Source organism: Sorex araneus, chromosome 4 (genome assembly GCF_027595985.1).
Source record: "Sorex araneus isolate mSorAra2 chromosome 4, mSorAra2.pri, whole genome shotgun sequence".
NCBI classification, from domain to species: Eukaryota; Metazoa; Chordata; class Mammalia; order Eulipotyphla; family Soricidae; genus Sorex; species Sorex araneus.
The window spans coordinates 15,659,773-15,683,379 of record NC_073305.1 but is presented as its reverse complement, the minus strand read 5'-3'; the positions used below and the strand labels follow the sequence as shown (position 1 = coordinate 15,683,379).

Genomic DNA, 23,607 nt, shown 5'->3' with positions numbered 1-23,607 from the left:
CTTTTTTTTCTTTTTTTTTTTTTTGCTTTTTGGGTCACACCTGGCGATGCACAAGGGTCACTCCTGGCTCTGCACTCAGGAATTACCCCTGGCGGTGCTCAGGGGACCATATGGGATGCTGGGAATCGAACCCGGGTCGGCCGCGTGCAAGGCAAACGCCCTACCCGCTGTGCTATCACTCCAGCCCCCCCTTTTTTTTTTTTTTTTTAATGTCTCAGCTCAGAGACCTACTTAGCTTTCCTGAGAAAAGAAGTCCACAATTAAAATTTTCTAACCAAAGTACAGAAAAGAATCTAGCAAATGAAATCCCTACATCTTAAGTGGAGGGAATGCCAGGAGTATATACTTTCATTGGCTTACAGTCTTCATAGAATTGATCATACTTGGAAAACTACATTATGCATTCATTATCCTTTTAATTCCCTCTCCCTCCATCAGTTTATATTGATACAGGGAGATAGGGCAGAGTCCTTAAATATCTGACTTTTAGCAAATGCTTTGGTTGAGGATGTCGCAATAGAATGATGTATACATGAAGCCCTATCATGAATAGTACTTTAATCACAGAATTTAAAATCAAATAATAAAAGAAAAAATACAAACAAAAGCAAACCAAAAAAGTTTTCACTCTAAATGTCTCTAATTCTTGTAATGGTTTTAGCATATTCCGAATCCTCAAGAATATATGGCTGACTTTGCTTGAATGTACTCAAAGATATTAAAGTTACATTGAAAATCTGTCCTTGAGAAAAAGAATTTGTTGTAGAGAAAGAATATCTTGCAGATAAAACTTTTTTATGTCTCTTTCCCTCCACTTTTATCCCTCTAAATCTTTTTTTTGGGGGGGGTACACACCCAGCAGTGCACAGGGGTTATTTCTGGCTCTGCACTCAGGAATTACTCCTGGCGGTGCTCGGGGGATCATATGGGATGCTGGGAATCAAACCTGGGTCGGCCACGTGCAAGGCAAACATCCTGCCCTCTGTGCTATCACTCTAGCCCTATCCCTCTAAATCTTGATCTCCAATCCTATATTAAGCTTATGTGAAGGGTTTTTTTTTTTTATTCATTCACTATACTTGACACCAGGGAAATGCATGTCAGCATAATCATTCCAGAGTGATACATAGTTCTTAGAGGGCAACATACTTTGTTCCAGTAAAAATACCCTTTCTGATCTGTGTTAAACGATGAGGAACAACTATAGGTACTGAGAATATTTTCCATGTTCTTTGTATTGTTAGCTAGCCATAACCAGAGATCAGGGAAACACAAACACAACTTTGTGTAAGTGGAGGGAAACAAACAAGTATTAGGGAACTACTCTGCATCCCACAGGAAATGAGACACACAACAATGAATCTGACTTAAGAGTTTAGTGGTAGGCAAATTGCAGTCTCTCATGGTTCAATTCAGTCTTTCTATAATATGATCGTGTGCGTCTTTCCCAACTTCCCTGTAAGGTACATGTTCTTCTATAGCATGGACTATGAGAAGTTAGGCTCTGAGGAATCTTGGGAATCACGTAATCTGCATTCATCGAGTTACTAGGATCTGGTGATTTATCTAAATTCATGAATAATTATTGACAGGACTGAAGTAGAACCCAGATATTCTGATCCTTAAGCCAGTATTCTTTCTGCTTCATCACACTGCATTTTGCCCTGTTGTTTGGCTTTTCATAGGGGTATGTGCCATCTTACAGTTAGCTCAAACAATTTGGGGGAGGGCAATTTTCCCCCATCCCTTTATGGTTGTCTTTTCTGTGATGACTGGGCATCACACACACTTAGCTGTAGTACTTGCACACTTGGTTGCAGTGCACACACACTTTGTCTTGTTTTGGGGCCACACCGGCTGGATATGGCCCAGGATTTGCTATTGGTTCTGTCCTCAGGGATCACTCCTGGTGAGGCTTGGGGCATGTATGAATAAGCCTTGTGCGAGGTAAGCATCTTTTTGGCTGTACTATGCCTTGGGCCCCATGCCTACCAGGGACCATTGTGTGGTGCCCAAGCACACCTTGGATTGCAATACATGATGGGGTCACACACTTCGTTGTGGTGTGCTGCATGGCCACGGGGGTGGCTCTCAGGCATGTTGGGCAGTGCAGATCAAACTCTTGCCCTTACTCTCGAAGGCAGGCACCTTGCCACTGGGAGATTATAGGGACCCTCATACAATTTTGGAAGGCAATGATAATAATTTGCCTCTTATGCAGTGTTTGGTCTTAAATAAACTGTAGCACTGTCATCCCGTTATTCATCAATTTGCTCGAGCAGGCACCAGTAATGTCTCCATTGTGAGACTTGTTACTGTTTTTGGCATATTGAATACACCACGTGTAGCTTGCCAGGCTCTGCCCTGTGGGCGGGATACTCTCGATAGCTTGCTGGGCTCTCTGAGAGGGACAGAGGAATCGAACCCAGGTCAGCCATGTGCAAGGCAAACGCCCTACCTGCTGTGCTATTGCTCCAGTCCTCTTAAATAAACTCGAGTCATGAATCACGAAATCCCATTGATCGTCGATTTCTCAAGCGGGCTCAGTAACCTCTCCATTCGTCCTACCCCTGAGATTTTAGAAGCCTCTCTCCACTCGGCCCTCCCAATGATGCCACAGTGGAGGCTCTTTCAGGGTCAGGGGAATGAGATCCAGCTTGTTACTGGCTTTAGCATATGAATACACCGTGGGAAGCTTGCAAGGCTGTCCCATGTGGGCAGGAAACTCTCAGAAGCTTGCTAGTTTCTCCCAGAGGGAGAAGTAGGTTACCAGGTTGCTTCTGGGAGCTTGCTTTTAAGTCTCTAGATGTTGGCCATTGATGGGATTACACACCTGGGTTCCTCTGCTGGTACCTTCATGTGTGAGGCCTGTCTGAATGTGTGGAGAGGGGCCTTGAGCATGGCTGTGGTTAGGTTCCGGTGGTCTTCGGCCGCCCCGCCAGGGGCTCTGCTCGGGGCAGGGAGGGAAGCTGGAGCCCATCCCCTCCGAGGGGCCCCGGGGAAGACAGTTAGGCATGTGGGCAAGAGACTCTCTGTGTAAATAAACTAATATTTATAAAATAAAGTGCCATCGGCCCATAGTACTGTTATTTCTCCTTGATGCAACCATCTGTGACTTTCCAGTTATTTCCCCTAAATGGTTGAAAACATCTTTCTGCCATGACTCCAGTTACTCTTGGTGACTTTGACAGATTCATAAATGACCCATCTTACACTCTGGCCACTCAGGTTTCCTAAATTTCTCATCTCCAACCATCCTTTCCTCCACCCCAGCTCAGTTACCAATGCCCATAGACTAGTTCTAAATCTTCCTTTTAAGCGTCATTGCTTGACTACTGTCTCCAATCTACTAGTTCATTGAGCCTCAACTGGGGACAATCTGACTTCCCCACTCCTGTGGGCCCCTAGGATATCTCAAGGTGGCCACAGATTAAAATTATTCAAAGGGGTGGGGATACGGCAGCAGCCTAAGGACCAACTGGTAGGATAGATGGGCACAGGAAGGAAGCAAGGCAGGAAGGAGTCAAGGTCAAAAAACACTGATTTAGTTCACTTAATCCAGTTGCCAATTGTTTTCAATTCTATCAAGAGCTTTAATCCTTCCACCATGTTAGTTTTTCACTCTCCTTTCTGATCTCACTCTCCATCTGGTATTAATTCCTTGGTCCTTCATTTCTTTGTAAATACTCATTATACTTTGTATATACTTTGTATATACTCTCTTAACATTTTCTTTATCACACTTGCCTGGAAAAACTTCGTCCTATAGAAAGCCAATGCTTTTTCTAACCTAACAGAAAACTCTCCTTATGGTATAATCCAAAGATTAATCTTGATTTCCCTTTATTTGGACTTAGTAGCACCCAAGAAATTGGTACTCTCTCCCAAAATACATTCTCTCTTGGTTTCTGGCTTTTCTATTTGATATTTTTTTGCAGACTCTTTGTATCCTACTGAGAAAATTAAGTGAATTTTGTTTTTTGTTTCATTTACATGGTATATTACATCAATTGGCTTCCAGGTAATAAACTAACTTTGCATTCCTAGAGTACATCCAACTTGGTTATATTAGATACACTTATTTTACATTGCTAAATTTGATTTTCATAATATTGGGGTGGGGAAGGGTTTGTACATATTCAAGAGTGCACGGGGGTAAAGTTTAGTACTTCTGTAACTAAATTTAGGATTTGCTCCCAGCTGTTCAAGGGAACTATATGTGATGCCAGGGACCAAACTGAGGTTGGCCACATGGGAGATAAGCATCTTAACCCCTGTGCTTTCTGGCCTGATAATAATTCATTAAGGATTTATATCTTTGTTTATGAGGAACAATAGTCTGTTGCTTTTTGTTAGTTTTGGTTTGGTTCCAGGGATTGAACCCAGGTCTGATGCAAGACAATGTGTGCTTTATTGTATGATGTGTATATCCCGGGTCCTGTTGTGTTATCTGGTGATGTCTTTGTCTGACTTTGACATCAGGGTAATTCTATCCTTGTGAAATAAGTTGGAAGTACTCTCTCTGTTTTCTGAAAGAGTTTATACAGGATTATTATTGTTTTAAATATCCAATAGAATTCACCAAGTGATTGTGTCTGGGTGTACTTTCCTTTGTGATTAAATTTTAAATTACTAGTTCGGTATTTATTCAGATTTTCTTAGCCCATTCAGTGCATTTATAGAAATGTGTTCTATCCCATCTGTTTAATTTGCTGTCATTTACTGTTAATAGTACTTCTTTATAATCTTTTTATATAGATAGATTGGTGGTGATATCTCTATTTCCTGATTTGGGTAATTAGTGCTTTTTTGGTTGTCTTCTTGGCCTATTTTAGAGGGTTTTAATTTTGTTAATATTTTCAAAGAACCAAGTTAAAACATCTCATTGTTTTTCTGCTATAATATTTATTATTTTCTTGCTTCTTCCTGCTTTGAGTTTAGCTTACTCTTTGTTTTCTAGTTTCCTGAGATGAAGGCTTCATTGCTTCTAATTTTAAAACCTTTCTTTCTCACTGATATGGGCATTTCAAGTTACATATTTTTTTCCCCTAAGCTCTGAATTCAGTGTATTTCATGCGTTTTGATGAGATGAAGTTTTGTTTTCTTTCATTTCCATTCTGACGGAACGACACCTGGAGCTGCTCAGAGGTACTTTGGGTTCGTGCCCAGGGAATGTTCTTAGTCCCCTTCAGGAAATGGGTGCAAACCCAGGACTCCAGCTTGCAAAACATGCCCTCTATTCTGACTCTAATATTCATCATTTCAATTTTTTTATTTGTTCGTTTTTTGGGGCCATGCACCTGACTCTACACTCAGAGATCACTCCTGATGGTGCTCGGGGGACCATATGGGATGTTGGGGATCGAACCCCAGTTGGTCACATGTAAGGTAAGTGCCCTACCCACTGTACTATCTCTCTGGCTCTGCATTTCAATCATTTTTATTTTGCTGGGACTTGTTTCAGAATAAAGCAAATGATCTATCCTGGAGAATGTTTCCTATACACTTGAAGAAAAATGTATATTCTGCAATCATTGGGTGAAATATTTCTAAATATTAGTTAAGACAAGATGGTTGAGAATATTGTTTAAATCTACTGTCAATTATTGAAAGTAGGGTACTAAAATCTCTGTTATTGGTTGTTTTTTTTTCCTTCCTTTTCTGCCAGACTGTGCTTTAAGTATTTGGGGTGTTGGTTCTTAGATGTATATACATTTTAATTATTATAGCATATTCTAGAGATATTAGTCCTTTATAATATTTCTATATACTAATATTTAGTTACTAACATTTCTTGTCTTGGGTCAGAGCAATAGCACAGAGGGTTTGGCACTTGCCTTGCACATGGCAGACTCAGGTTTGATTCCCAGCACCCCATGTGTTCCCCAGAACTGCCATGAGTGATTCCTGAGTCCAGAGCCAGGAGTAAATCCTGATCATCAGCAGGTGTGGCTCCAAAACAAAACAAAACCAAAATTTTATTTATCTAATATTATTGTCATATTAATATAGTGATATTAATATAGTCATTGTCTTATGGTTAGTGTTTGAATGATTTAACTTTTCCATTCTATTTTTTGGGGGTAGAATGGAACAACACCCAGTGGTACTTAGGGTTTACTTCTATTTATGTAGTGGGGGTCAAACTCAGGTTGACTCCTGCAAGACAAGCACCCTACCTGCAGTACTGTGGCTCTGGTTCTAAAATTTCTAGTCTTTACTTTTAATCTACTTTGAACTCAAAGTCTCACACATCACAAAGTCTCTTAAATGCATTTAACAGAGTTAAGTCTTTTTGTTGTCTCTCTAGTGTATCACTTGTATCATTTGTTATCCTGTTGTTCATTGATTTGCTCAACTGGGCGCCAGTAACATGTCCATTTGTCCCTGTCATGTGCTAGTGTAGCTCAATGCATCTGCTTGCTCCAGAAACATGAAGAGTCTCAAACTGTTCATTCAGGATCTTGATGAAGAAGTCTGACCATCTCTTAGGAGGGCAGCCAGGCGTTCTTTTGACATCCTGTGGAATCCAGTTGGTAACATCTGTAGTTCAGTGGTCATCGCCAAATCACATTACATGTATGACCCATCTGATTTCGATGCCTTGGCAAATGAGACAACGTCCCTAATTCTCTATCCTTGATGGAGGTCGGAACTCCAGATTCCTTCTCTCAGTTGAGTGAAACATGATACTCCAAGCATAACTCTTTCAATTCCTCTATGAGAGACCTGAATAGCATTCTCATCCTGTTTTCATAGGGCCCAGGTCTCTGAGGTATATGTTAGTGTAGGAAGAACAGTGGAGTTGAAAAGATGTGCCCAGAGCTGGAGGTTTTTCATCCTCTTAATAACTTCTTTGACATTCTAGAAGGTGTTCCACACCACTCTCTTCCTTTTGCGCAGCTCAGGTGCCAGGTCACTTGTCATGTTGAGTTCTCGACCTAGGTACACATAACTGCTGCATTCAAAGATGTTTATTCCATTGAGAGCAAATGAAACATCAGGAACTAGTCTGTTTCTCATGAACATTGTCTTCATAAGATTCAGCTGCAGTCCGATCTTTCCACACTCATGGTTGAAGTCAGCCAGCATTTGTGCCACTTGGCTAATGTTTGGTGTTATGAGAACGATGTCATCAGTGAAGCAGAGGTGGTGTAGTTGCCAACCATCTATCTTCACTCCCATTCCTTCCCATTCCAGTCATCACATGACATTCTTGAGGGTTGCACTGAAGAGTTTCGGTGAAATGATATCATCCTGCCAAACCCCTCTCTTTACATCAATGATCACTTCCTTGTAGAACGGTGAGATCCTGGTGGGGAATCCATAATACAGCTCACAGAGGATCTTGATGTACTGAATTTGAATGCCCTGTTTGGCTAGGGCTTCGATGACTACTTCAGTCTCAACAGAATAAAAGGCCTTCTTTAAATCAATGAACGTTAGACAGAGCGGCATCTTGAACTCTCGTGAAACCTCAATGAACTTGGTCACCATGTGGACATGGTCAATTGTGTTGAATCCTTTCTGGAACCCGGTTTGCTTACATGGTTGTCCTTCATCTAGTGTTCTGCCAATCCTATTCAGGATAACTCGATCCTGAACAACTTGTAGACGACAGACAACAGGCAGATCAGGTGATAGTTGCCGATGTTTCGGATGTCTCCCTTCTTGTACAACAGAACGGTTCTGCTGGTTTTCCATTGTGACAGAACCTTGCATTCAGACAGGTAGTGTGTGGAGAGCTGAGCCAGTGTTTTGGCGAGTACTGTCAGCAGATTCTTCAGGTGTTGGGGTCTGACCTTGTCTGGACTGGGTGCTTCTTTACCGATGAAATGGCGAGTCGGATTTCGGAAGGGAGAATGCTGGGAACGACATATCTATTCTGCGGAATTTGGTATATGGGCAGGTGGACGTGGCTATCAAAGAGATCCGAGTACAAATCATGGATAACCTTTTCCATTGTCCTTCTGTAAGATGTGATAGATCCATTAGGATGTCAGAGGGCAGTCATCTAGGTCTTATACTTGGTGAAGGACAGGTGGGCATTGTGACTACTTTTCCCGGCTTCTGTCACATTGGTCAACACTGCTGCTCTTCTCTCTTTGAGGTATTCCTTTATCGCTTCTCTGCACAGCTTTGCAAGCTCTGACATTAGCTTGTGATTGCCTAAGGCTCGCGTCAAACCATGTTGGTGAATGAGCTCAAGAGTTTCCGAAAACAGGCGTCTTTTTGTGGCTTTCTCTCTCTCGGTGTTCCTTGCACAATCGTGGAGGTGCTGAACCAATCGATTTTATTCCTTGTCGATGTTGTCTTCCCATATTGCCACAATAGTGCCAAAGAACTCCCAGTTGGTGGTTGTTCTGGGAGTTCTCTTGTTAAACCTTGCGGTCCTTTCTCCCCACTCCGTGAAGTAGAATTTTGCACAAAGGAGATGGTGGTCTGATCTCATTTGGAATTTTGGGACAACAGTGACATCAGTCAGGCAAAACCATCAATTGAATATGATGTGGTTAGTTTCTTTGTGGAACTGTCCACCAGGAGACTCCCATGTCCAACATTTAGATTTGGCTTTCTGGAACTGTGAGTTACCATAGATGGTCTCGGTTGACATGATAAACTCAGTCTTTTACCCTGTTTGTTCCATTCTAGGCTGTGGGTCCTGATGTGGAATCTTTGGGTGATCTTCTTGGTCCTATCTTGGCCTTAAAATCACCGACAATGACCTTGTAGGTGTGGTCTTCTTTATAGAACTTCTCCAGCCCTATGTAGAACTTCTCAATTTCTTCTTTGTCATAGTTGGATGTTGGTGCATAGACAACAAAGACAGAAACTGCCGGCAATGAGCCACATTTATTCAAATGTAAGCGTCTGATTCGTGCTGTTAGGCATTCAAACGAATCAATGCTCATAGTCAAGTTCATGTTGATGAGGACACCGACACCACAGACGCCTCTACCATTGCATGTTCCAAGGAACAGTTCTTCTCCACTGTCAAAAACGGTGTGATGTGACCAATGCCTTCTCATCTCGGTCAATCCAATGACGTCGTACTTGACCTTCTACACTTGCACCATCAGGTCCTTGATGGAAGCTTCTGATGCCAGTGCATGCGTGTTAAAAGTGCAGGCAGTCATTTTAGTCTTCCTTCATTTTGACAGCCTAATTCAGCCCTGAGATTTTAGCAGTCTCTCATTGCTCATCCTTCTCAATGCTACTGTGTTTGGGGCTCTTCCAGGGTCAGGAGAATGAGGCCCATTTTTGTTACTGTTTTTGGCATATTGAATATGCCATGGGTAGATTGCCAGGTTCTGCTGTGTGGGGGGCATGCCCTTGTAGCCTGCCAGGCTCTCCGAGAGGGATGAGGCTTTGGGGGCAGCCTCTAATCACCCTTACAGGTGCTCCCAGTCTACCGAATGCAAGCTCTTGGTTGACTGGCATGTTGTAATGATCTGCACGCTGACAAACATGCCACACACCTTGTGCATGAACATGTTGCTCATGTACAGAAAATATTGGCCAGATCGATACAGTCAATGCAAGGAATCCAGCCCTGCACCTGCCTGCATCTCTGGGCAGCACCTGTTGGTTCACTCTTTGCTGGTTGACACCGTTGCCACCCCCTCACCACAATGACAAAACAGTATTTTGTTTTGTCTTTAGGGTCTATAACTGGCTTACTTCTGGTTGTGTGCTGAGGGATCACTTCTGGTGGGGCACGGGGGACCATATATGATGCTAGGAATCAAACAAAGGTCAGCTTGTGCTAGGCAAAGTTCTATCCCCTATATCTCTGGCCTCTATTTAATTTTTTCTTTTTTTTTTTAATAGTAATTTATTTTATTTTTTTTGCTTTTTGGATCACACCATATGGGATGCTGGGAATCGAACCCGGGTTGGCCACGTGCAAGGCAAACGCCCTACCCGCTGTGCTATTGCTCCAGCCCCTATTTAATTTTTTCTTCATAGGTGTTAGCTTTCTGTTTTGTTTTAGATGGTTTATATGTCATAAACATTATATATAAATACATATATATACATATATATATGTATATATAGGTCCAAATCCAGCAGTGCTCAGGGGATCATATGGGGTGTCAGGATTGGACCCAGGCTTGCCAGGTAAGTACAGCCCTACCTGCTGTACTACCTCTCTGACTCCTTTTATATATCTCTTATGCAGTTAATTATATGCATTTTTCATGCATTTAACCACAGGAAAGTAGTCATCAAAAGTGAGATATTTGAAATATTTAAACAGTGAGCCTCTCAGAAAAGCTTCCAAATAAATGAAATGGTATTGAATGACTGTTATTAAAAACAACTCTGCACTTGTCAAAACATTGGGTATTTTATTTTTTGCTTTGGGGCCACACTCCACAGTGCTCAGTGTTTACTCCTGGTTCTGTGTTCAGAAACCAGTCACCCTTAGTGGACTTGTGAATGCCAGGGATCAAACCCAGGTTGGTTGCATGCAAGGCGAATATCCTTCCTGCTGTACTATTTTTCTGATCCCCTACACAATGGGTATTTTAGAGCACTGAAGACAAAGTATCTAAGAAACTAGTGGCACATCAAGAATTTGGGTGTTGTACACTTTTTTTAATTTCCTGCTTTGTGAAAGAAAACAAAAGAAAAATATTTCTGTTGTACATTTGGTAAGATTTACCTATTAAAGGGGCTGCACTTAGCTGTCTTGGAGAAGTGGTGCGGACCATTTTATTTTTACTACTGCGTGTGCATATGTATGCACGTGTGTGAACCTGTACATAATCTCACAGTATTAAGCTTATTGATTTTATGGCATTTAAGCCTTTTATCTACTTGCCTATTAGCTTTTAACAGTCTATCTGCCCATTTTTTGTAGTTCCAATTTTGCTCTGTGTGACTAAAAACACACATTTATATCAAGACTGTCTTTTTTTTCTTTTTAATTGAATCACTGGCAGAGACACAATTATAAAGTTGTTCATGATTGAGTTGTCTTTTTGGAGGAGAAGTTTCTCATAGGATTACCACGTATTATCTTTTTATCTCTATTAATCCTTTTTGACTTGATTTTTCACTTTTGTTATTAAGCTGTTAAATAACTTTGGTAGTAAAGTCGGGGAGTGGGGTGGGGGTGTGAGGGAAGGGTTGAGCTATACCTAGAGGTGGTCAGGGAATACTTCTGGCCTTGTGTTCAAGGGTTACTCCTGGTGCTGATCTGGGATCATATGTGATGCTGGGGATCAAACTAAGGTCAATCACATACAAGGCAAACAAACACCTTTTCCCCGTGTCATTTTTCTGGCCCTAAATGAACATTTTTTGGTGAGATTTTCGTGTTATATAGTTGGTTTTCATTTTAGAATCCCCATCCCCCAAACATTTTGATACTATGTTCAAACCACACATTTGCAAACAGCTTTTGTGGCTTTTAAAAATAAAAATTCCAGCTTGCATATGTTTGTTTTATTGTTTTTTAATTAATAGATCTAGGCCATTCATATAAATTATAAATATATCTTAACTTCTTACTACAATCTTGTTTCTGAATATGCATTTAATTTGGTTTGCTTTCTGGGGCTGGAGTGATAGCACAGTGGGTAGGGTGTTTGCCTTGCACGCGGCCGACCAGGGTTCGATTCCCAGCATCCTATATGGTCCCCGGGACACTGCCAGAAGTAATTCCTGAGTGCAGAGCCAGGAGTAACCCCTGAGTGTGACCCCCCAAAAAATAATAATAATAATTTGGTTTGTTTCCTTCTTTGAGTTCTTGGTTTGCTTTTGGAGGACCACACCTCGCCATATTTAGGGCTTATTCCTGGTTCTCTGCCTAGGGATCATTCCTGGTGGTTCTCAAGGGAATGTATGCAGTGCTGGGGAACAAACCAGGATTGACTACTTGAAAGGTAACCACTTCTACTTCTTTGCCTCCCCCCGCTTTTTTTAAACTAATCCAGTAACCAAGTTTCTTCTGGGCTCTCTTCCCTTTCCCTCAATATTTTTCTCCTCCCACCTTCTATTCCCTTTATTGTTGCTTTATTATTATTATTATTATTATTTTGGTTTGGGTCACACCTGGCAGTGCTCAGGGGTTATTCCTGGCTCTATACTCAGAAATCACTTCACATGGGATGCTGGGAATGGAATCCAGGTGGACGCTTGCAAGGTAAGCACCTACGCCTTATACTATCTCTCTGGCCCCATGCTTCTACTTTTCAGATTTTCAGGGTCACACATTTTGTTGTCAAGCTTGCACAGCTGTAGAGCTTGCTGGGGATTGCAAACCTTCCTTGTGGTGCTGGCACACTTTGGTTGCACTGTTTGCTGTGGGTTGCACACTGGTTGTGGTGTTGGCACTTTTTCCTTTGTTAAGATAGTTGCTGGGGGTGTCACATACTTTGTTGTGGCTTTTGGGATCACAAATTGCAGTACCACTGAGACTGCATTCTACATGCGGGGTGGTGGTGGTGAGCATCAGATTTGCAGCCTCACAGCTGCAAGGCAAGTGTTCTACCACTGGACTCTCCCCATCCCTCTTCTCCCATGTAGGTTTTGAAATCACACATCCCACTTCTTATTTTGGTGAATACCCTTCTAATATGCTTATCAGTGACAGGCTTCATATCCAAAGGTACCATCTTCTTTAAATTTTTAGGGCTTCTGGGACATATGCAGCTGTGTTCAGGAGATACTCCTGGTGGTTTTCATGGGATTATATACAGTGCTAGGGATCAAACCAGGGTTGGCTGTATGTAAGGCAAGCATCATTTTTTTTTCTTCTTTGGCTTTGGGTAACCCCCAGAAGTGCTAAAGGCTTACTCCTAACTTTGAGCCCAAGGATTACTCCTGGCAGGGCTTGAAGGAGTGTATGTAGTGACAAAGGTTGAACTCAAGTGAAGACTGTGCAAAGCAAGTGTCCTACCTGCTGTTGGTCTGTTCCCTAGGCAAGCATCTTATGCCTATCTTATCTCTCTGGCCCTCACATTATCTTTTTTCTTTTTTACTGTAGAGATATTTATTTATTTAATTTTTAGATTGAATCACCATGAGATAGTGACAAAGTTGTTCATGACTAGGTTTCTGTCATAGAATGTTCCAACACCCTCCCTTCACCAGTGTATATTTCCCACCACCAATGTCCCCAGTTTCCCTCCCAGCCTACCTTTGTGGCAGACACTTTTCTTCTTTCTTGCTCTCTTCCTGCATTGCCATTATCTTTTAAAAAGCTATATATAGTTGAATTGATAATATATATATATATGTATATATAGTTGAACTAGGAAGTTATGGGATCCATGCCTCAGTTTAGAATTTAGAACTTGGCCAGGGATGTGGCTTAGAGGTAACACACATGCCTTTCAAGTATGAGACCTGGGGTCAATCTCAAGCACAAAAAGAAAAATTAAAAAATTGGAGCTGAGGACTCAAACTTCCTGACTCCCTTGGATATATGTGCTATATACAGCTTCCATTTTTCTCCTGGAAGGTAGAAATAGAAGCATCTCGAGTGTGGGGATAGCAACGGTTGCAAGGTCAACTTTCAGACACAGAACTGGCATATAGTTCAGCAGCAGAGCATTTTCCTTGTATGTGTACAAGGTTCAGTTTCAAGCACTGGGGTTCCTATGTTCATTGCAGCACAAATTATAATATCCAAGATCTGGAAACAACCAAAATGCCCCCAAATAGATGAGTGGGTATATATAAGTCGTGGTATATATACACAAAGGAGTACTACTCAGGTATAAGATGAAATCTAGGAGTTCACTGTCACGTGGATAGAACCTGAGGGTATCATACTGAATGAAGTGAGTCAAAAGGAGGACAAATACCAAGTGATCTTTTTCATATGTGGGCATAAATAATGGCCAATGAGAACAGATTATGAGAATAGGCTTATGGAACTGAGTTCATTAGTTGGGGAGGAGATGGTGGAGAGAAAGAGGACCTACATGTAGTGGTGGAGGGAGGCTGATACATTGCAAGTGGATGTGATAAAGCAACATTATACTCCTATAAAATTAACAGTACTGTATATCATGGTATCTAAATAAATAAAACAATTAAATAACTGGCATAGATACTGATAGAAGGGGCAGAAAAAAATGTTGAGTCCCTTATTTGATGTTTAATGGAAGCAGAAGTCCTCTATGCTAGTTCTGTGACATAGTTTAGGGTAATTTTTCTATAAAGCTTAACTCAAGTTTGCATTTTTAGCTTTCCCAATGACACTGGGAACTGCTGAACATCAATTTAAGAAATTCTGGAATTCTGTAGTTTGCAATAAAGAACCTGAAACAATATAACTTGTCAAAGTCTAAAGCTAAGGAATATTTAATCCCTTCTGAACAAAAGGAGCCTAATCTTCACCTCAGAACACCTATCATTATCTACTCTATTTTTAAGGATTGATACTTTAATTTCATCAAAGATTAAAATTCCAAAATACTGGCATTACTAAAAATTACCACTGACTTAAATTAGTCAAGGTATTTGCGAATTTATTTAACTTTCCTTCCCCATCTCATTTCTTTTTGTGGTTCAACTTTTTCTTCTTGGAGTATATTCTTTAGTATTTCTACTAACAAGCATCTACGAATCCTAAAATTTGAAATCTATTAATTTTGTTCTTCTGGTTGAAAGATGGTTTAGCTAGGTATAGAATTGTAGTTTCTCCATTATTGTTTAAATGCTTTGCTTTTCATTTCCGGGTCATACCTGGTGGTACTTGGGGATACTCCTGGTTCAGTGATGGAGGGACTCACTGATGGTGGGGTTCAGCTGACTATACTGTGCTGGGGATTGGACTTGGGCATCTTATGCATGCAAAGTATAAGCTTACCCCTTTTGAACCCTCTCTATGAAAATATTTTCATTTCTGATATCACCTATTGCTGCTGCTGAATCTGTTGATAGCTATTTTTTTTAGGGTACACTGCCTTTTCTCAATGGTAACTTTTTGTTTTGAGTAGCCGGGATCAAACAGTGGTAACTTGTAACATTTTCTGTGTTTGGTATTCTGTAATTTCACTGATATGTTAGTCTTTCTGTTTGAGCCCTAGCATCTTCCTGCCTCTGATAATTTGTTTTTAGGTCTGAAAATTCTCTTATTTTTATGGCCTTTGCCTCTTCTATATTATCTTCTTCTCTCTTGAAAATTTAAGAGATTATATATTTTGAATTCTCTAATTCTATCCTCTGGCTCTTTGAATTTCTCTTTGTTGCCTTTGCAGTTTATCAAACATTTTCCATTTATTTCTCTTCAGTCTTTCAAGGCCTTGCTGCAACTAAGCTCTGCTGCTGATTAATTGGGTAATTGGGGGTACACATCTTTGGATCATGGGGAGGTTCCCAGCACAAGAAGATACTGAAACTCTTAAATGAGATAAAACCTATAAGGCAATGACAAGTGCTAAAAACAGAAAAATTTGTTATGATTTCTGAGCTCACAGCAATTTTCCAGGTCACATCTGCATTGCATCTTTCTTTCCATCACTTTAGATATGAATTCTATGGAAGGTGCCTTTAAATCTAAAAAACGTGCTTTCTTTGTTGTAGTTCATGGTCTCCCTGGCTTTGAGGATATGCGCTGTTTCAGCATTATCGATTTCTTTAATATTTTATAATAGGCAGAAATAAATAAAGCTTTAAAAAACATGAACAGGACTTGGGCATTAATTTTACTTCATTTCATTGCTCAATTATATAGGTTTTTTAGGGCCGGTAAGATAGTACAGCCAGTTAGGTACTTGCCTTCCATGTGGCCATCCCAGATTCATCCCAGGTTCATTCCATATAGTGTTCCAACCTGTCAGAAGTAAACTCTGCATATAGGTGGATGTGGACCAAAAGAAATTTTAAAAAATATATACATAAGCTTTTCTGTTCCTATTTTTCAGAAAGATTGTTACCCCCTCCCAAGCTATGGAAATGTGGTTTTTGTAGCAATGACATTAAATTTGAATGGTCCTTGAGTGTTTCCATAGCCTTTCATATCATTATCTTATGATTGTGCGAGATGAGTAGGTAGAGGATATTTAGTGTTTTGAAATGGTGAAATAACAGTGCAAGTCAAATTGTGTTCAGGGCAAAGGGTGAAACTGAGAGGGATTAAGCAACCCTATCAGTAAAGCTCAAAGCTATTGGCTATGTTACCAGAGATGATGCATTATAAAATATTTTCATTAATTGTTAATTGGGAAATTTCAGAAGAGCCCCAAAGTTTAATTAGTTCAATCAAAAAAGCCATTAAAATGCATATTCAGTACATAATTTAGACTCATACTTTCAAATGCACTTTGGGTTTTCCCAAAACACAATCTTCATTGTTCCTAATCGAGTTTCTGGTTTGCTTTTGAATGCTAGAACCTTGAGGAGAGATTATGGGGGTGAAGCAGGAAGAAGGGAATTTATTCTTTTCTCGCTGGAAAGACACAATGATTAACAGGTTCATGTATGAATGAAGGCAAAACTCTAAGACTCCTTGACTAAGAGAACTCTGTACTATAGGATATGGGCTGACTAGCAATTACAAATTGTCTACAAGATTATCACAATACCTTTGTTCTAGAAACTTCAAATCCTTTCACATGAACTCATTTGCCCTCATTGAGTTGATAAGGAAAGATTGGGTGACAAACAATGCCCGTTTTATCCACTCTAAGTTGATTAAGGAATGGGGGGAGAGAAGATAAAGCAAAATAAGAGCGGTTTAACTTCCTGTCTAGCGTCATGTTCATTCAGTTATGAGAATTCCCTCCATTTTAGGTAGCAAATATAACTTAGGATGACGAACGTGATTTTAAGCAAGAACATTCTTTCTATACAACCAAGGCACGGATACGTCAAAGAATACTGGCTCAGTCTCTTTCATCTGCAGTGTCTTCATTTTGCCCTCCGATATCTTCATTTTTATGGGGCTACAGGTACGCTTTTTGTTGTGAGTGCAGCATTGTGATGAACTGACAGCACTGGCCAGGTCCCCCGGCCTCCTGCCGTTCCACTCGGATCGATCGATCGTCTAAATAAAGTCTGTCCCGAGAGACACCACTGATGCAGGGGAAAAGGGGGACTTTTTTACACCACGGCTGACGTCACACATTTGTGTCTCTAACCATCTGTACCTTTTATTAAGCAGAGGCTGGAGCCGCCCGGGCGGACAGACAGGCGCACAACAGATTTCTCCCACACATGCCGGGAATGGTAACAGCGTGCGGCTGCACATGAAAGAAAAGCCGATTCAGGGCTGTGGGGGTGGCGGGCCGGGCGAGGGAGTCATTCCTCTCTTCTCCATCCATCCAAGGATGCTATTCGTTGGAAATCCTGCACATCCATCTTGCTCTCTTGTTAAAAATTAAAAAAAAAATTTTTCCCCCTTTTCTCTCGAGTGGGAGGCAAAAAATCCTTCGAAGCGGAAAAAAGGAACGGGGAGCGGGTGGGGGTGGGCGGAAAAAAACAATGTAGCGAGGCCGGCAGCGGGGCTTTCCCGAGACAGCGCCGCCGAGCCCGGGGTCCGGCTCGTCGGCGACGGGCAGGGGCGTCCACCACCGGCTTGGCTACCGTGATGCCGCCTTCCCGCCCCGAGGTGCCACCGCAGCAGGCACCCCAGTGGACCACCGTGCACGCCGCGCGCCCGGGCGCCGCCTCCCACCTCGCACGTCCGGAGGGGCGTGTGCCGGCTCCCCAGCCCCCCCGCCCTGGAGACCACCTGGCACCTGACTCCCTCCGCGGCTCCTTTCCCCCCTCCACGCCTCCTGACGCTTCCCTCCACGAGGGGAGTCCGGGTCGCCCCGCTTTCCTCGCCGCTCTTACAAAAGCAGCGAGGCCCCCTCCAGCCCCTGCGCGCGCCTCCTTCCCAGGTGCCCACCTCGCACGCCCCTAGCATCCCGCCCGGCTGGCTCCGGAGCCGTCAGCACACTACCTCCACGTGGGAACCCGGGAGCTGTCCCTTTCCCCACCCCCTTCCCCTCCCCCCCCACCTCCACGCCGTACCTCCGGCTCGGGACTCCGCCCCCCGCGCCCCGGGCGCGCGCTCCCGAGAGCACCTGGCCGCGCCCCTCCCCCGGCCGCGAACGGCTCCCGCCTCCCCGGGCCCGCGCCCACCCCGGGGCCGCTTCCTCCTCCTCCCGCTCCTCCCCGGCCCCGCCCGCGGGCGGCCGGCGGGGGGCGGGGCCGCGGGCGAGCGCGGCGGCGTGGCCAATGGGCGCGCGCCTTACTCTGGCCTCTCCCCCGCGCGGCCTCCAATCGCGGCGGGCGGTGGTGGCAATATTGTGGAGTGGAGTTTGGATGCCGCCGCCGCCGCCGCCGCCGCCGCTGCCGCGGGCTGGAGCGGCGCGGCCGCGGGGGCTGCCTGGGTATTTCGGGAAGGGGGCGTGAGGAGGAGGAGGAGGAGGAGGAGGGAGAAGAAACGGAAAAAGAGCAGGTGTGAGGAGGAGTGAGGAGCAGCAGCGGCGGCGGCTGCGGCGCCGAGGCCGCCGAGGGAAAGCGAGGAAGAAAGGAAGGCAGAGGGCGGAGAGTCCTCAGCCGAGGAGGCGGGACCGGCGGGGCGCCTCACCTCTGGGCGAGCGGCGGCGCGGTGCCGCCCCCCTGCCCGGCGGCTCCTCAGCGCGCGGCCGCCATGGCGTTCCTCAAACTCCGGGATCAGGTGAGGTGAGGGGCGCCCCCGCCGGGGAGCCTGAGGGCCGGGGACGGGGGGCGAGGGCAGCCGGGGCGGCCGGCGGGGCGCGCGGGCGCCGGGGGCCGGGCCGCCTGTCAGGCAGGCGCGGGCCGGGGGCAGCCCACGTGCCGCACGCCCGGGGCCGGCCGCCACCTCAGGGGCGGGTCCCGCGCCCGCCGCCCGCGGCCGCGCCGCCGCTCCCGCCAGGTGAGGCTCCTCGGGGCCTAACAGGTGGCTGCTGCCGCCCGCGCCGCCCGCGCCCTCGGGTCGCGACCTCGCTTGCACCCGCGGCCAGGGGCCCGCGAGGTGGGCGGCGCGCTCGGCGACCCCGGCGGCGGCCGCGTCTGCGGCGGGGACCCGGCTTGTTCGTGCCGGCGCGCCGGCAGAATGCAGCGTGCAAGTTCCCAGACTTGCTCTCGTTGGACGTTTTGTGTGTGTGTATGTGCGTGTGTGTGTGCGCGCGTGTGCTCCATCTTGGGTGCCTTTAGACTTGGAGAGGTGTGTGTGTGTGTGTGTGTGTGTGTGTGTGTGTGTGTGTGTGTGTGTGTTGGGGGGCGAGCGGGGGGGCGGGGAGGGGGTAGTGGGGAGGGTGGGGAAAGGGAGTAGCTGAAGTGCGGAGCGGAGTGGAGAAAAATGACTTTGTGTCTAAGGGACGAAGTCGCAACTGTATCTGATGATTTGCACAGCTCGAAACTTGCGAGGCGAGGGTAACAAAGCTTCCCAGCCCTGCAAAAAGGCTTTTTATCCCCCCGCCCCCCCTCGCTATTCTTTTTCTTTTTCTGAAACGTTGGCGTTTCTTCTTGAAAGCAAGGGGGGAAATTAACGTGTGAAACGGAGTTACGGAGACTGGGTAAATGAATGCGCAAAGCTTATTTTTGCCTTTTCTTAAAAAAAAAAAAAAAGCCCAAACCCAAGGTATTGAATAGATTTGAGAGGAAAATAACTTGCATACTTTGGGAATCTTATGAAGGTCGGAGCTTCCTCTTGCAAAAAATGTGTGGAGGTAGGAAAACTTTGATCTATTTTAAATATTATCTCAATGAGCTTGTGCCTTAAAATATGACTCTAGGTGTTGTGGTAGTTTTTATTTTCTGAGTGAGTTTTGACAGATGTGTGAATTTAGCTGGTTTTAACAGCAGGACATAATAGTTCAAAAAACCCTACCACTAAGTTTATGCATTTGTGTTTCCATTGCTTAATGTTCGTCACTACTAAGTGTGGTAACGTAAATGAATTTAGAAAACTTATAACTCGGGTCCTCAGTCTTCAGGGCCACATTCTAAAAGCTTGGTAGCTATATGTGCTACTTGATCCCTCAGATACAGAACGTTTGTGTCATTAGATAAAAATTTTAGTTCGAGGGGACAGCACTAATAAACGTAGTAAAGTATAAACCAGTTTCTCCTAACTCTTGGCGCTTACTCTGTTTTGCTCTTGATTTTTGCTTTGCTTTTTTTGTTTGTTTTTTGGGCCACACCTGTCTGCTCAAGGCTTACTTCTAGCTCTCTGCTCAGGGGATCACTCCTGGTGGGGCACTGGGGCACCATATGGGGTGCTGGGGATTGAACCCAGCTTGGCCGTATGCAAGGCAAGTGCCTTACATACCGTCACCAGCTCTCCAGCCTCAATTTCTGTTTTACTTGTTCGGTGTGAAACTCAAGATCTAGGTTTTTCAGCTAATCTCCGGCAGTCTGGTGTACTTTGTGCTTCCTTAAATTATAGTTGAGGTAATGTTTGACTTTTGTTTTTAATCCTACACCTTTAGAGAAATTACTTTTGAGAGTCACATAACTCTGTGCATTAGGAATTTGACCTTTTAGGAGTGTGTCCCATTTTATCCAATTGTGAGGTTTAAACAAACAGGATTGTTTCAGTTCCACTATAATACAATTGCACCTTTACATATGTGCATTTAGGAATTGCTATTATGAAGCAATTGTGATGCTATTTCAGCTTTACATAGTATCTATTACTACTCAGTGGTAATAGTATGTAAGTTGTTACTTATAAACTTGATACTTGAACAGGTTAGTGAAAATGAAGGCTTTGGCATGGCCCTGAGGGAGGGAAAAAGAACATTGAGGCTTGCTTACCTGTAAACTATTAATTAGTCTATTTTCTATTCCTGTCTCTGTTTTTAAAGATTTTGAGAAATATCTTTGTTTTTGCCTAGTTTAAAGGGAATAACAGCTTTTAGAATTTTTTGGAGGGGAGAAGGTTCTATTCTCTTAAGCAATAGAACCCAATTGGGCCAGGTGAGTCAATGCTTGAATCTAATGATATAGTGTTGTTTAGGCCATCCTGAATCATGGTCTATTCTGGTGTTTCTGATGGTGATTGTGGAGGTACCAGGGCCACCCTGGTCTGCTGGGCAGTTTCCAGGGCTGTATTGGCAGTGTTGAGGGATAGGGGTAGGCCACTTGGTACTGGGGTCACACCTAGGACCTGTACATTCAAGATATGCACCCTAATCCCTGGGCTGTCTTCCAGGCCCCTTTGTGAAGGATTTATTTTTTAATAGGGTTCACAGGCAGTGATGCTGAAGAGGCTCCTGGAACTCTGGTCACCCCCTATAATGCCAGATGGTACTCTCACAGGCCAGGAGGGCACAGCGGCTATGCAGTGCTGGGGTAGAACACAGGGTTTTGATTGTGCTAGGTTTGTGGGTTTACCACTTGGTCTGTCTCCCTGGCTCAAGAGGTATAAAATACCAATATATAATATATAAAATATATTTATATATATTTATAATATAAAATATTATATATTGGTATTTTATAAAGCTACATAAAGGCTGGAGCGATACCACAGCAGTTGGGCTTTTGCCTTTCACTAGACCAACCGGTGTTCGATTCCTCCGCCCCTCTCCGAGAGCCCGGCAAGCTACTGAGAGTATGGAGCCCGCACAGCAGAGCCTGGCAAGCAACCCGTGGCGTATTCAATATGACAAAAACAGTAACAACAAGTCTCTCAATGAGAGACATTACTGGTGCCCGCTCGAACAAATCGATGAGCAACGGGATGACAATGACAGTGACATAGAGGCTGATGTGAAGAGGGAATAAGTTTGTACAATGGAAGTTGAAACTTCCCTCTTATTTTACATTAAAGTGTTTGTACAACAACATCATAACACTGTAACAAATTTGTTTAACTCAGTGAAGAACTGTGGAGTTTTTTCTATAGCTACTGTTAGAATCTTTTCTGGGGCGTGGGGGCTACTGCTGGTAATGCTGGAGTGCCATATGTTGCTGAGGAATCTAACCTGGACCTCTTGTGGGCAAAGTGTGAAACTCCAATTCCTTGAGATAGCTTTCCGACTCCATTTTTAGAATTTTTACCTGTGTAATTTTTGGCTTGTAATTTATAAGCTTAAGGTGATTGACTATATGTGTGTCACAATAATTACCACAATTAGATTTATTGGAATTTCCATCCCTTACACAATTACCTTTTTTGTGTGTAGATAACATTTGAAAATCCACTTAATTTTCAGATATATACATTTTCGTTATAGTCACCATTTCATACTGAGATATCTAGAATTAATGAATAAGCTAGAACTCATCTTGTATCTGGAATTTTGTACCCTTTAACTTGGTGGTCTTCAATCACCAGTTGATTGATTGGTGCTGGTCTATATGTTGTGGAAAGTAGAAAACAGCTGGTTAGGGCTAGAGAAACAGAACAGGGGTTAAGGTTTCCTGCCTTGCATATATTTAGATCTCTGCATATGGTCACTTAAGTACTAATGAGTAGACACTGAGCACCACAGCTTGTGCCCACCCAAAAGTAAAAAAGAAAACCATTGGTTTACCCCTTGGTCGTAACTACCAGTCTGTGGCCCGGCTTGTGGGGCAGGTGTGAAAAGGCTGAAGACCAGACATAACTTTACATTTTAGTATATCAGCCGTGAGCCATAATGTTTCCTAATATGAAAAGTAGTGTTTCTTTAGATCAGGTATAACCAATCACTCCTGGGAGGCTTAATTGCAGCTGAATGGAGATCATGGCATAGAGAAGCTAGATATGTTGCAATTCAGTTCTGGTTCATTATGCTCTGCACGTGTGTTCAGTATTTTCAGAAGTCGTTTTTCTTTAGGAAGGTAGAAATCCCTATTAATCAAAAATCTCTACAAATGTTGGGTAAGTTGATGTGTTGTTGTCAATGAAATCTTTTAAGGGGCAGTTCGTAGCCACTATTTTAGATCAGGTTGAAAAAATAAATTGCAAAATTACATTTCTATTAAAATTTTTGATAAAAGAGCCAAATGGTCATAAACTTTTAAAAAATTGAGACAAATTACATACCATAAGACTCATCCTTTTAAGTTTATAATTCTCTAGTTTTTGGTGTACCCACTAAACTGCAGCGTTTACATAATATTTTCAACACTTTAAAATGCAATGAGGGGCTGGAGCAATAGCACAGCGGGTAGGGTGTTTGCCTTGCACGCGGCCAATCCGGGTTCGATTCCCAGCATCCCATGTGGTCCCCTGAGCACTGCCAGGGGTGATTCCTGAGTGCAGAGCCAGTAGTAACCTCTGTGCATTGCCAGGTGTGACCCAAAAAGAAAAAAAAAAAAAACAAATAAAATGCAATGAGCAGGCATCCACTTTTTTACCTTGTCTTAGCCTGTCAGCCACTAATCTTGTTTTCTATCTTCAAAGATGTCTATTCTGGATATTTCATATAAATGGAATAAAATATGCTGTCTTTTATATCTGACATTTAGCATAGTTTTAAGGTTCATCTTTTTTTGGAGTATAAGTGAGTTGGTCATAAATTTTCAGGTTTTTTGAGTTCTTTGAAAGTTCCTCTACTTTTTATTGTTTTACTGCCCTCTGTAGTGATTTATGTATAATACCTATTTATTCTATATTCGAGTTCTATAACAGGGATTAAACGGCATTAACTTTACAGGAAAACGGTTTTTGCATTTGGATTATTTTTGTGTAGGCAC

At 43.3% G+C, this 23,607-nt stretch overlaps 1 protein-coding gene across 3 annotated transcripts in view; it reads left to right on the top strand.

Annotated features, from left to right (window-relative positions):
• The first annotated feature begins 18,311 nt into the window (after positions 1-18,311).
• The window catches only part of ANKRD28 (ankyrin repeat domain 28), a 168,519-nt gene continuing 163,223 nt past the window's right edge, over positions 18,312-23,607 (top strand). For all 3 annotated transcript variants that reach the window (XM_055137225.1, XM_055137223.1, XM_055137224.1), the window contains exon 1: positions 18,312-18,631. Coding sequence is in view for 1 of the 3 variants with exons in the window: in XM_055137223.1 (XP_054993198.1) it covers positions 18,605-18,631 (27 nt within the window). In the remaining 2 variants the exon portion in view is untranslated. The remainder of the gene's footprint in view (positions 18,632-23,607) is intronic.